Raw genomic sequence first — 14,269 nt, forward strand, 5'->3', positions numbered from 1 at the left:
TATCATGATTTCAGTCACTACAGAGCTTTTTTTTTCTTGGGGGGGGGGGAGACAAGACCATTATTTTTCAATCACTGTATGTCTTTTTAGCTGTTGGCAAAAAAAGAAAAAAAGCAATTTTTTGCTGTATTTTTCTTGCATGTAACTTTAGATAGTGATATTAATTTTTATTTTAAAATAACTTTTTTTTCCAGGATTGTGGTCTTAGGTTATCATCCGAAGCAGAAGGTAGCTGTTACCCTCTCGATGATCACATATTGTGTCGTAGTTGTAATGCAAAGCGAGTACAGGCTCTCACATCCTGTATGACTACAGAACTATAGGAATGGTTTGCAACAGCTGTGCATTCCTCATTTATGCCAATGACTCTGTTTTAATGCATTGAGATTGGACTGGCCGTGCATGTCAAATCATGCAACTTAAGTGAATGTCTAATGCTACATTTTGATACATTTTTCATTATTAGCATGTGTATTTTGAAACTGAATAATTTCTAGTCTCCTGTTTTAAAACAATGATTTTTTAAATTATTATTTTTGAGTTTTGTATGTGGCATGGAAAGAAATTGGGTTTTGATCTGTGTAATATCTTATGGGACCAGTATTTCATGATTGAAGTAATATATGATGGAAATATTCCTGAGGATTATTCCAGTTTTGCTTTCGCAAAAATAAAATTGGTGAAATAACTGTTCTGAAATTAAAATAGTGTGTCTCATTTTTTTTTGTTTTTTAAATATATATATATATATATATATATATATATATATATATATATATATATATATATATATATATATATATAAATAAAATCTTTACATAATAATGTTACATACAAGTAATCATAATATATGTATATAGAAAGAATTGGATAAGTACCAAATATCTGTTAAACAGAATAGCAATGGGTAAAACGCACCAAATGCTATGCTGTAAGCAAATAAACGGGAGCTAATATCTAAAACTATAGCTAGGGGTGTCGTCTCTGTTATTAGAAGCCAAAAGGCTATCTATATTAACACTCTACCATACCAACTAGCGTATGCAATATGAAAATTAAATGTTACCTTAAATTCCAAGGCAAATAGATCAAATCCAAAACACACATATCAAGTTCCAATCCAGTCGTGAAAAAAATAACAGAAATATCATTGAAAAAAAAAACATCACAAGCCCAAAAAGTCATCAAATTTTTTTGCCCAGAAATATGGATTTTTGTGCTACTTTTTAAAGAATTTTGAAGCACTGAAGGTAGTACTTTAAAAATTAAAACCAAAAATCTAGCTACAATATATATATGATAATATAACACAAAATAGAATTTTACTTATAATCAGTAATCAGAAAGTTTTTTGCAAATGAATTTGATCCCACAGAACCTTTTAAACCAACCATTTTCAACCTTGATAAAGATTTTAATTACAAAACTCACTATATGATGCACAAAGCCTGTTACATGCACAAGTTTTGGAGTTACAAGAAACTCCTTTTTAATGCAAAAAAGGTTTTGAGCCTCTGAATGCTAAACAACATTCATAATGAAACCTTCATTTTACTACAAATACAAAACAGTTCCACTTTATTTGTATTTTCTTGTGGCAGCTAAATTCTTTTTTTACATGGAATGATCCTCTGGGAAATAATGGTTATTTCTTTTAAACATATCTTCATTAAAAAAAAAATACATCCATGAATATGTTATGTGTGTAATATTCAATCCTTTACAGATTGCCTTTTTGTATTGTTTCATACTTTGATAAACAAATGTCTTTCTATTTTTTCAGTTTTTGCATTACAGTCGGAATATTTCAAAGCTTAAATAAAATTTGTCTACCCCCTTCACCTTTTAAATGACTTTGTGTTAGGATTTTACATTGTATTTACAGAATAATAAACTGGATAAAATACCTGACTTGTTAAAGAAATGTGCTTTCAAGTAGTTTTATATTTAAAGTTGTGAATATATGTATTATCAGTTATTCAGAATTATATAAATGCAAGGATCTCGATTTTTTTTCTAATGTGTTGGGTATCACAAATTACAGTAAATATTGTGCAATTTATTCAAAATCTAACTCAGTTGTATGAAATGTTGTAAACATTTACTGTTGGATATTTCATTGTAAATTGCACACTTATTGTAAAGTTTAAAATATTCAAAAAATATGTGTCCTTATTAAGACTTTATGACTGAAGCAATATTAGGTACCATTGACAAGAATCTCTCATAAAATGCCTCAGTTGTTAATCTGCAAAGATACTCTTTAAAAAATAGTGGATCTTTTCTCTGGAAAGAATTTTGTATCCCTGTCTATATTTTATTCATTGAAGTTTTTCCTATTTATGTCTATTCCTGTCATAATATAGTCATATTTATTGGAATATGTATTTTTCAGTTATTGCAATATTGTTTGTTGTTTTGATAGATAAATCTCTTTGAATCATTTTTAAATTAACATAAAAAAATAATAAATTTTAAAGTTGAGTTTTTGATAATGTGCATGAGAAAAGACAAATGATAGCTGCAACTTTTGGGCTTGAAATACAATGCAAAAGAATTTGTGTGTTAGAACAGAAATTTGTAAATATTCATACATTGTTGCTCTTTTTGTTTAGGCTAAAATTCCATGTTTTGGTCATATTTCTTTGCGTTATTGTAAAATTGTGTTATGTTTTGGTAAATTTATCTCTACCACTCATAAATACATTCTGAATGTGCTGAGCAATTTTTCGAATTCGTGAGAAGTTTGTATGAAGTTTAAAAATTTTCAGTGCTTTTAGAAGTATTTCATTTTGTTTTTCCAATACCGATATTTCTCTTAAAGTGTTTATTTTTTACATAACCATATTATATGTGCATCATCGTTTTAACACTCAACAAATGACAGGATTTATTTACACTTGATCTTGTTACTGTCTTTTTGTTGATAAAATGCATGAAGGTGTTGTACTAATATTTAGAAGCTAATACATCGATTCCCTCATTCCCACAAGAAAAATTTGCACAAACCTAAAAAAAAAAATATATGCTGGTGTGTGATAGGTGGTTGTGATGATTTTTGAATGAGATTTTTGTTTTATACTTTGATGTGTGTAACTATTCCATTTTCCTCCCTGGTTTGTTAAAAGTTTTTTTAATATAAAAAAGTTTTTTTACTTATAGAAAGTAGGATTAATATTATTCTGAAAGAGTTATAACTTTTAATGTCTCTCATAATTTTATATTGACAGTAGAAAGAAAGCATATGAATGTACATTCTTATCCATTGTAGAATATTGATTTCCCGATTCATCGTCATGAAGATAACTACAATTTTTAGCATACAAAACTTTCAATTTATTTAATTTGCAAACACTTGTTTATTTTAGTTTTTCCCCCCTTCAATTTCCCAAAATGGATTCTCTCACAAAATTCACTCAAATAAATAAATAAATAAATAAATAAAAATATATATTTCCTATTTAACCCTCACCAATGTTAAAGGATTACTGTGCACTGGTTTCAATGCCAGATTGTTTTGAGTAGTTTTAATAATTTTCACACATTATTAGTTTTTGAAATATTAATCATAACTTTGATAGTAATAAAGAACACTTTCAACTTAATTTCCTATTTCAGTTGCATTGGGTCTTTGAAACTTATCAACTTTTTATAGTCTATGAAATATTGTTCAAAACTAATTCTGAATTATTTTTATGTAATTTCTAGGGAAACATTTTTGCAGAGGAAAGTATTATGTAATAGCATCAATTTTATTTTGATAAGTGTTTTTATATGCATGAATATTATTTGAGATGTATTAGTTCATGTAAGTAGTAATTATTATTTCTTGTAGCAGTAAAAATACGCTTCAAATTAATCAATTCAAATTAACAGTAAATTAAAATATTTAAAATTATCCTGCAAATAAAAACAGAATATATTCTTCGCAGTGTTTAATGTTAAGTGCACAAGTTTTTCTCTGAATCTGCTTTTTTTTTTGATAATCACCTTTAAGTTATGTTTCAGGTGTTCCTTTTTAGTATTTGTTCACTCTTAATGTAGAAATTTTAATCATAATGTCTTTTTGACTTTTTTTCTTTTTTAAATTTTTAATTAAAAAGGTTGTTTCTAAATTTTACCAGTTTTTATACTTTATTGCACAATCAAGGTTATTTTTTACTTATTTAAACTGTCAGTCTTTTTAAAATTCTTAGTAATTTTAAAATTAATAATATAGTCCGAATGAGTTTCAGTACTCAATTGGTGCTCCAAAGTTGTAGCTGAATAATAGATATGCCATTTTGTAAAGCTAACTTAATACTGTGCAAAGATTGTTCACATCAAACTGACGTTGCATTGGATTAAGTCTGTCTTTTAGCTCATTACATAACATTGTAAAGTTAGACATGGGTATTTCTGGTTGTTTTTAAGCAGCTGGCTGTACTAAACACCCAGAATGTGTGTTGAAGAAATGGAATTTGCATATTAAATTGTTGTATAGTAAATGAATTTTGTTTATTTTTTTGTGTTGCTACAATAAAAAAAATGAATTATTACGGCATTGACATTCAATTTCATTTAAAGTCTTCTTTATTTAATCTTAATTTAGAATTTTGTCTCAACTTTTACATATCAAAATGGCATCTATATATTTAAAACCCTATTGGGTGATAAAAAAAGACATTTTTTCTCCTCCGTCTCTGGTGGTAATTGGTAAGCATTTATATTATATTTCTTTAATCAATAGGAAAATATAATTTTATATGAAAGTTTCCCTGTGTAAAACATAAGGAAGAAAGAGGCTAATTTCTCTTATCAGATCGAAGAATTGTGTTTGTTTTAAAATCAAAAATGCTTAACTTCAGTTGTGTATAACTGGTGAAATTTTCGACTGCCATTAGTTAGATGCGAATATTTATTCTTCACAAAAAGAAAATAATTATAGCATAGCACTTATTAATGTATGAAAGAAAGAACAGTGTGTTACGGAAGCTTGGTATGAAATTCTTCAAAGGATATAAGTTAAAAATGCTAACTGTTATGGAAGTTTTGGCTGACTTTGGGAATCTTTGATAGTAATATAACTGATCGACATAGTATATTCAGTTACAAAGCGTAAAAATTTTGATTCCAGAGAGTTGTATGTTGTATGCAAAATGATTCTTGATAGAGAATTCTTTCTGTAGTAGTGATCCATACTAAAATTGTTGTGACATCCCTCATTTATTTCAGTTTTAATTGTGTGCTGATCAGGGCCACCGACAGCCCTTGTCAATTTGATACCCCCCTCCCCTTTCCCCATGAAACTTATGCTACTCGAATTCCGAGCCAGGTTCCTCCAAGTTTCCTTGTTTTTACACGTTCTACATTCACTGTTCTGTATGAAAAGTTAAAATGCTAGTAAATTCCATACTGATCTGTTTTTAAAGTGGGGATACTGTATTGAGCTTGAATTATTGCATGATGTTTTTCTATTGACTAATTTCACCTTCCACCCCCTTTTTGGGGGGGGGGGGATCAACAGGTGTCCTTTTGTTTTGTTTTTTGACAAGCATATGGTTGTTGTACAGTTTAATTTTTTTTAAATAATGTTGAAGTTCCCTTAAGTTAATAGTCAGACTGTCATAGTGCTGATTAATTACAGTCAAACTCTGTTAATACGATCATGGCTAAAACGAACATTTTGTTAAATAAGTTTGGTTTCTATTGAACTACATTAAAAATTTCACGGATATTACTTAGAGTAAAAAGAAAGTTTCCTGCTCTGTTATCACCTTTCTTCGAATAGGTTCTTTAGTTATTGCTAATACAATTTAACATAATAAAAATGCCTGTCCCACACATTTTATTCTCCCCTAACCCCCTAAGGCAGTTTATTTCATGTTGTAATTTTGCTTATCTTTTCTGGTCCATGAAAGAAAAAAATCCCTATTATTTATCCTGACACTCTGTTTCTTTTAAAGTAAATGCTACTTTTTCTGGTAATCCTTTTCAAACCAATGGTAGGTGGCATAAAAAGAAAAGTAGTATTAGTTTGTGAAACGTTAGACATATATAACATGATACATTACCAGTCATTTATAACAAATACATACACAGTAAATAATACAAATGCATTTTTTCTTCGCCATTTTACATATTCACAGTTGTTACGAATAACAGCTCATACGAACAAATTCGTGGATATTTGACATATGTTAACCGAGTTCAACGGTATCTTTGTTTGTTAGAATGAATTGTTTGTTATTTTTTAAATTGTTTCGATTCATTCAATCCTAGTATGCTGCTGCATTTAATGTTACTAAGGTGTGGTGATTAATAAGTTAAATTATCGCAAAAAAAGAAGACTCCAGTTTTTTGCACATTAGTTTAAGGCTAAACTTTAGGAACTTTGCTGAACTTGTTCTTAACTTAAGCAAAGTTTTCATGATCTTTGCTTCAGTTCTACAAACCCAGATAGGCCAAAACCTGAAAATTCATAATTATTGCTTTGTTCCGTAATTATTGGCAAAAAGTGAAACACTAAAGAAAACTTGTGTCAAAGAAAATGAATTAATTGCAATTTTTAAATGCCTGAATATTCCTTTTCATTAGGTTGTACGTATGTGTGCATGCTAGGGGTGCGACATCGATGTCGATGTTTTGGAAACATCGATGTTTTTGTTTAAACATCGATGTTTTTAACATCAATGTTTTTGTTTAAACATCGACTTTCGATATTTTAGGAACATCGATGTTTTTGGTCCGATATTTTTTCGATGTTGATGTTTTTTTTTTTTTTTTTTGAAAATTATAATTAAACTTTCTCACAGAGAAACAACATCGATTGAAAAACATGCAAAATAGGCTCAGATATATACTGAATCCACATTGCTTGGAAAATAACATAGAAAAAAATCAAAGAAAGTAAATCGGCTGCTGTCGGTCTTGAAATTATCTGGAATTTCCCAAAACCATCATTTCCGCTTCAACGGAGTAATGAATGGATTCAAAATAAACATAGGTTTTTTTTTTTCAATGGTATTACAGTAGAAGACCATTATAACGCACACCTTGGGACCACAGCTTTTGCGTTATACAGGATTTTGCGTTATATAGATCATTTCACAAATTTTGAAACTAACATTCAGAATCTATCTATATATTAGCACTTCAGAATGAGTTTTATCTGCAATGAATATTAAAGCACCAATACTACAATTAGTTATTCTCAAATAAATATGTTTCACAATCAAAAGAAAGTGCATTATCCTGCACTTCTGCTAGCTTCATGGTTTGCATAACAGCTGCATTTTCAAGAGCCATCTGGTGTTTTCTGTTTATTATGATTACTAATTCTAAATTTAAAAGCTTTGAATTAAGATGGGAAGATGAAAAACTTTCAAAATTTAATTTTCCTATTAATTTCTATGATTGCAAAGCAAAACAGAGGTATTTTTTAGACTTTAAACGTACTGTTTACTTCTGAAGAGTTGTGCGGTTTATAGAGAATTGCGTTATGTAGGTCGGCGTTATAATGGTCTTCTACTGTATAAACATAACGGGCGCGGCGACAAGAAAGCTTTCTCCTGTCTGATTTGTTTATTTTTTTCTGTTGACTTGTGCAATGTGGTGTTGTACGTAATTGGTTAGAGAATCCTAGCGCTTCTTTTTATTGTGAAAATTATGCTGTGAAATAAGAATTTACTTGAAGTGAGGAAACCTTTCTGAAGTTAGACTATTCCGACTAAAAGTCTTATTTGGAAATATTTCTCGAAAACCTCTTCTGCAATAGCTAAATGCAATTATTTGCATGAAATCCCTGAAATCATCTGGAAATACTACAAACTTGATTGGACACCTGCGATCAAAGCATGGAGATATTCATGAAAAACATTTTCAGTCCTCAGAGAAGCCTAAAGCAAAAGACAAATCGCAGAATCTAGACTTTCAACCCATTCCATGTTCTTCAATTACTGTAACTCTATCAGAAGAAGAAGAAAAGCTGTGTCAACTTGAACCTGTTAATTTGAATGCTGAAATAATGAATAAAGATGCTTTAATTCCAAAATTCCATCAAAAAACTTTGAGAGAAAGTTTTTCTAATCTCAATTCTTTTAAAAATGGTGGTGATTTGCATAACTAAGTGTCACAGGCTATATTATACATGATTTGTAGGGATTCCCAGCCTATCTCAATAGTTGAAGATGAGGGTTTTAAGCATTTGTTAAAAGTAACAGTGCCGTTGTATACAGTTCCATCACGGAGAACAATTGATTCGTTGATCGATCGAAAATGTGAAACGGTTGCCCATATTGTAAAAGAGAGACTGGAAAATGTGGCAAATGGTGCGTCTCACTACTGATATTTGGACTGAAACATGCCAAACGAGAAGCTTTCTTAGTGTAACAGTACATTTTATTGAAAATTGGGAGCTTGAATCTGTCATACTAGGTGTTTATGAATTGAATGAAAGTCACACTGCCCAAAATCTGGCTGATCACCTAGTGAACACAGGCTCTGAATGGGGTATAAAAGAAGAAAAAGTTACTGCTGTTGTAACTGATGGACGGAAAAATATTTTAGGTGCAGTGGAAAAAGCATACGGGAAACAAAAGCATGGTAACTGTTTTGCTTATTTACTGAATTTAATGGCACAAAAATCGTATGAGTTGTTGCGAGATGTAGTTTCAATCCTCGGTAAAGTTAAAAGCATTGTCAGATGGTTCAAACACAGCGTGGTAGGTAGCGATGGTTTCTCCAAACTGTCAGCACCCAATATTGGGGGTTATAATACTCATCGGCTTTCCCCAACAGTTCGTCGATCTTTTACTTACAATTTGTGTTTAATTATGTAGCACTAACAGTACAACACATTTGTTTTCTCTTAAAAAATAGTTGTTAGAATTAATTCTGTATTTATAGTATAATTTGCACAACTGTGTCTCATCATTCAACTGACGGTAAGCGCTATGATACATTTTTTCTTAGATTCATTCTTGAAGTAGATTTAATTTTAGTTTTATTCAGTTTGAAAATATTTTCTTAGTACTTACTAGTTTGTATTAATGGTTGCATGTCTTACTATCATTTTTTGTATTATTATAGTATCAAGATGCTGCAAAATTATTCTTATTAAATTGTATACATGACTTGAGAGAGGTTCTGTATTGTCAATATATCCTTCGGCTGCTTAGAAATTTCTGAAATAATAGCTATAATTTAACGAATTGATGCAATGCCAGAAGAATTTACTGATCTACTAAGAAACATTTGTTTGAGGTAAACATATATGTAAATCTGTAGTGTAGTACATTCAAAAATGTGTGTTATATATTGATAAAAAGATCGATGTTTTATAACATCGATGTTTGAAAACATCGATGTTTTTTGGTTGATGTATCAATTCCATCGATATTTTAATTTCTAACATCGATATTTTGAAACATCGATGTTTTGCCATCCATGTCGCACCACTAGTGCATACCTGTATTTAATCATTCGGCAAAATTTGGAGTTCCATTTGGCAAAGTGAGAATTTTCCCCCTCCCAAAAATTTAAGTTTGGATCGTTCCTGATCGTGTCATAAAAACTTGTAGTCCATTGAAAAATGTTTATTGAGGAAAAGCCATCTATAAAACATTTTAAAATTTTCAGATCTCTATATCTTATGTAGCCATTCCAGGCCCAAAAAGAAATGACTTAGACAATAAGATGAAAATGAGACGCACAAAGTTTAGTTCAGTACGCTCAGCGTATAACAGGTTATTGTGTGTGGCTTGGACATGAGGAGAAAATCACGGATACTTAAAATTTCAATTTTGATTATGTAATTAAAGGGATGGAAGTCATACTGTGTGTGAGGTCTTAGGTAGAATAATCCACAGTTTTTAAAATTATCATTCCTGAAGGATAACAATGACACAAAAAACCAGTCAATAAAAGTCAATGTCAAACAATAACAAGTTGTCGGTGAGACAGTGTAGTAACATAAACCTTGTTTGTAACTCAGTTGGACGGCTCAAACTATCTTGAGACTCACACGGACAGAACCGACATTTACTGCAAATTAGATGGTTCCGTTTTCAGTCTTCTTTTTTTTAAATGGCACTAAAATTTTTAATTGCAATTAGATTTGCTCAGCAAATCTTATTTTGATTCTAAAACTATTAATAATGTAAATGAAGGTGAAGTAGCTGAGTTTTTGAAGGATAGCTGTAGTATTAAATTCGTAGGAAATGTAAAAAGAAAATTTGGATTAAGTTTTTTTTTATTTTGGATCAAAGCTACAGAACCTAAGTGGAGGGAGGGGGGGGAGAGCAATTGCATAGGAGCCTTAAACTTTCTGAGAATTCCCTCCCCCCCTTTTTTTAGCGTCCCATCTTCTTTTTGTAAAAGCTGAATGAGCTTTAAATTTGCTAGAGAGACTTAAGGTTCTTGGACCTCCAGGAAGCTTGCTGAAGATAAAAAAATGAGGGTATACGAAGCACAAGAAGAATTAACTGTATTCAGCAAAGATGGTGTTAAGCATTGTGATTGAGGGCTGACTTTTCAATAAACTGCAAGAATATAAAGCGAATTCTGCTGAATAGATGCAAGTCAAGTTGTTACTCAACATTCTAATAAGCAGTAGTGTATATTACAGAGAGTGAATGTGAATCATTCTTCGTGGAATCATGTGGAATGCAGCAAAACTTTTGGCAGGAAAAGTTTGTGCACCACAACGCAGTGACTGATCAGGGAGGAAGCAGAATGCTTCATTATTAGAGTTCAGTATAAAGCTGTTCAACTGATTCTGTCGACGCCATTTTGCTCTTCTGTTCGAAAACCATACCTGTTTAAAAGAAAACGCAGATATTATTTCTGAATTTATTCTTTCAAAATAAATTTCTCTTTTCATGAACTACTTATGGAAACATGAGAATTTCTTTTTTTAAATTAAGTAAAGACTATTAAAAAAAAGTGATGAAATCAAAAAGAAGATCAGTGTAACTTTGCATGATTTTAAAATGTTAAACCAAGGATTCTCAACCTTTCAGGTCCTGCGTCCCCTTTGATGGTTGATGTGAGGTTATGCTCCTCCCCCCCCCCCTAACAACCACCACTACCACATGTGGTCAATACAAGTAGTATAGTCAGAAAATCGAAATTTGAAATAAAACCTGATTTGGATAATTGAAGCTGGTTAATAAATGAAAATATTTTGATAAGTTAGCTCACAAAATTTAATATGTGCTACACATAACTTAATTTTGAACATATACAATCACTAGAGCACATGTGATCAAACACAAATTAATTTTGAAGGAAGCTGAGATTTAATTGAGGTTTACGTAACATCTGTCAACAGGAGAGCTTCCACTCTTTGTCCCTGACAAGTTTTAGACTAATAATTTTTGACAAAAATTAATCTCGGTATTAAGCAAGATTCTGGTCTTCACGTATCTAAAATTATCTTTTGTAGTAGTTACATCAAAATCTACAGTATCTATTCCTTTGGTATCCATATGTATAGCATTAGGGAAGGTAAGAAATAATTTTTTTCTCATTGATGTTAGCTAGGCAGGACTTATGCTTTCGCAGCCATCTGCGTTTCTTTTGAAATTCTACGATATATTTCTCGAACAAGAAAAATGATGGCAAGTCGTAAAGGAAAATAAAACAAAGAAGTTAGAAAAACGTTGCATTACATTTCAATCCTACCCGTGCGCATTGCACAAAACGTTAGCTTTTCTTGCGTACTCAAAACGGTCTCTGTTTAGATTGATGAAGCTTTTCTGCATACCAACATCGATTTGGTACATTTGCTGCTTTGCTATCTTTCTTGTTCTAGTCTGACTTCGACTCCTAGTTATTTCAAACTATTTTTAGAGAATTAAAATGATAAATTTGAAAAAAAAAAAAAAAAAAAAATTGATATACAATAATTATTTAAAAAAAATTCAAGTTACACATTATCCTTTTTTATGCAATAGATGAAAGTTTCTGTTGAAAAAATACTCCCGGAAAATGTTTTTGTTTTTCTGTCTGGATTTTCCATGCTTGGAAATTGTGGTCTCTAGTAAAACCTAGTAGGTTTTATGATTGAAAAAAAAAAGTGTTTCGAGCAGATAGGGGTAATGATTTTTGAAAATTGAAATTAAACATATTTTTACTTCTATGTTTGCTGTGCCGTATTCAATATTATTTCTGACATGCTAGGCTGAGTAATAGAAATCATGGGTCAAAAAAAAAGAAAAAAGTTATCAACCTCAACACCTTTCAGTTACTTATAGATCACAAAGTTATTTCTCACTTGTACTCTTGCCTCTGTGAGTTTGGTTTGCATGGCTAATTTTTCCCTCAGGCAAACCGAGGGATACTGCACCCTCGTAAAAGTACCCTCCAAGACTTTCAGTTGTTCGGACGTGAAGGTGGTGCGACTGCGGCGAAACTTCGGGCGCTCGGAGTACTTGCCTAGCTCTAGCCCAGCTGAGGATCCTGAAAACGGAATTTTGTATTTTATTATTTATTTTAAATCCAGCAAAGGGTTTGTAAATGCATGAGAAAATGCCAGTGACACTTGTAGCACTGTTGTTGCTCCGGTAGAGCAAGGTGTGGTATTACAACTTGTAGTTTAATTGTATTGCGAAAACAGGGCTGTAGTCAGGGAGAGGGGGGAGCGTGGGAGGATGCCGTGTCCGAAAATATTTGGTTTTTAATTGTAAAAATAATGCAAATTTTTTCAAACCACGTGTTTTTTTTTCTTTTTTAAACCAAAGTTTTGAGATTTTAAATTGTGAGAAAAGTTCTTAAATTCATTTCATTCCTTTAGTTTAATGGAATCGTGCTGAAACGGCACTAAACTTTGGGGATAATTATTAGGAATACATTTTCATTCTTTAAACCTCGCTCCTGGACACGAGTTTTGTTCCCTTCCCCATAAGTATTGGGCGATTATAAATACAAATACAAAAGTGACGACCAGCAACAGGCTGTGGGCCCAGCTAGACTGGTCCTGGTCAATTTACAATCCCCAGTGAAGATCAATGGCCCTCTTAAAACTATCTACTCCCTTGCTCATTATCACCTCTTCCGGTAAGCTGTTCCAAGGTTCCACTACCCTGCTAAAATAATAATTTTTCCTAACATCCATGTTAGCCTGAGATTTAAATAGCTTAAAACAATGACTCCTTGTCCTGTTTTCAGTGCTAAACTTCAGCCCCGTAACATCTTTCATTTTAATAAATTTAAACAACTGAATCACGTCCCCTCGGTCTCTTCTTTGCTCAAGACTGTACATTTTTAGCCTTCTAAGCCTGGAATCATAATCTAAGTGGGAAAGTCTATTTATTAGCCTTTGAACCCTTTCCAATACATTAATATCTTTCTTAAAGATAAGGAGACCAAAACTGAACAGCATACTCCAAATGGGGTCTTACCAAACTTCTATATAAGGGCAGAAGAACTTCTTTAGATTTGTTTGAAATAGATCTATTGATAAACCCAAGCATCTTATTGGCTTTGTTTCTAGCAATGCTGCACTGTTGGCTAAACTTTAAATCCTGACTTATTAAGACCCCCAGATCAGTAACTTTGTCTGCCTGACTAATGTATGAACCTTGCAAATAATAACTTTTACACTTATTTCCATGCCCTAAATGTAGCACTTGACATTTCCCTACATTAACAGCCATACCCCATTTATCAGCCTACTTCGTAATATGATCTAGATCCTCTTGCAGCTGATTTGCTTGTTCTTCATTTTCTACAGTCGCCATAACTTTGACATCATCAGCAAAACAATTCATGTTCCCAGAAATATTTTTGTGAATATCGTTCATAAAGACAATGAACAAAACAGGCCCTAACACTGATCCTTGAGGAACCCCGCTTAAGACCTCACTCCAATTAGAATAATTTCCCCTTACAACTACCCTTTGTTTCCTTCCGGTCAGCCAGTTTTTTACCCAAATGAAAGTTTTCCCTCCTATTCCTATATCAGCTAATTTGCTAAGTAGAGCAACATGCGGTACCTTATCGAAAGCTTTTTGAAAATCAATGTAAACAACAGCTACAGGCTTCTTATTGTCCAAAGCCATGGTAACTTTCATGGAAATGTAATAAATTAGTTGCACAAGATTTACCTTTCCTGAAACCATACTGAAAACTAGTCAATAGATTATTAGTCTCTAGAAAATTTACTATCTTAATTTTCATCAATGTTTCAAAAATTTTACAAACCACCGAAGTTAGACTCACAGGTCTATAATTTCCCGCAATCCCTTTAGACCCTTTCTTGAAGAGCGGTGTAATGTTAGCCAGCTTC

At 31.7% G+C, this 14,269-nt stretch overlaps 1 protein-coding gene across 3 annotated transcripts in view; it reads left to right on the forward strand.

The window, feature by feature from the left end:
• Window positions 1-704, forward strand: part of LOC129234149 (lipoma-preferred partner homolog) — a 113,706-nt gene extending 113,002 nt beyond the window's left edge. For all 3 annotated transcript variants that reach the window (XM_054868048.1, XM_054868049.1, XM_054868050.1), the window contains one exon: window positions 195-704. In XM_054868048.1, the coding sequence (XP_054724023.1) occupies window positions 195-323 (129 nt within the window). In that variant the 3' untranslated portion in view covers window positions 324-704. The remainder of the gene's footprint in view (window positions 1-194) is intronic.
• Window positions 705-14,269: the final 13,565 nt, after the last annotated feature.

This window comes from Uloborus diversus, chromosome 1 (genome assembly GCF_026930045.1).
Source record: "Uloborus diversus isolate 005 chromosome 1, Udiv.v.3.1, whole genome shotgun sequence".
NCBI lineage: Eukaryota > Metazoa > Arthropoda > Arachnida > Araneae > Uloboridae > Uloborus > Uloborus diversus.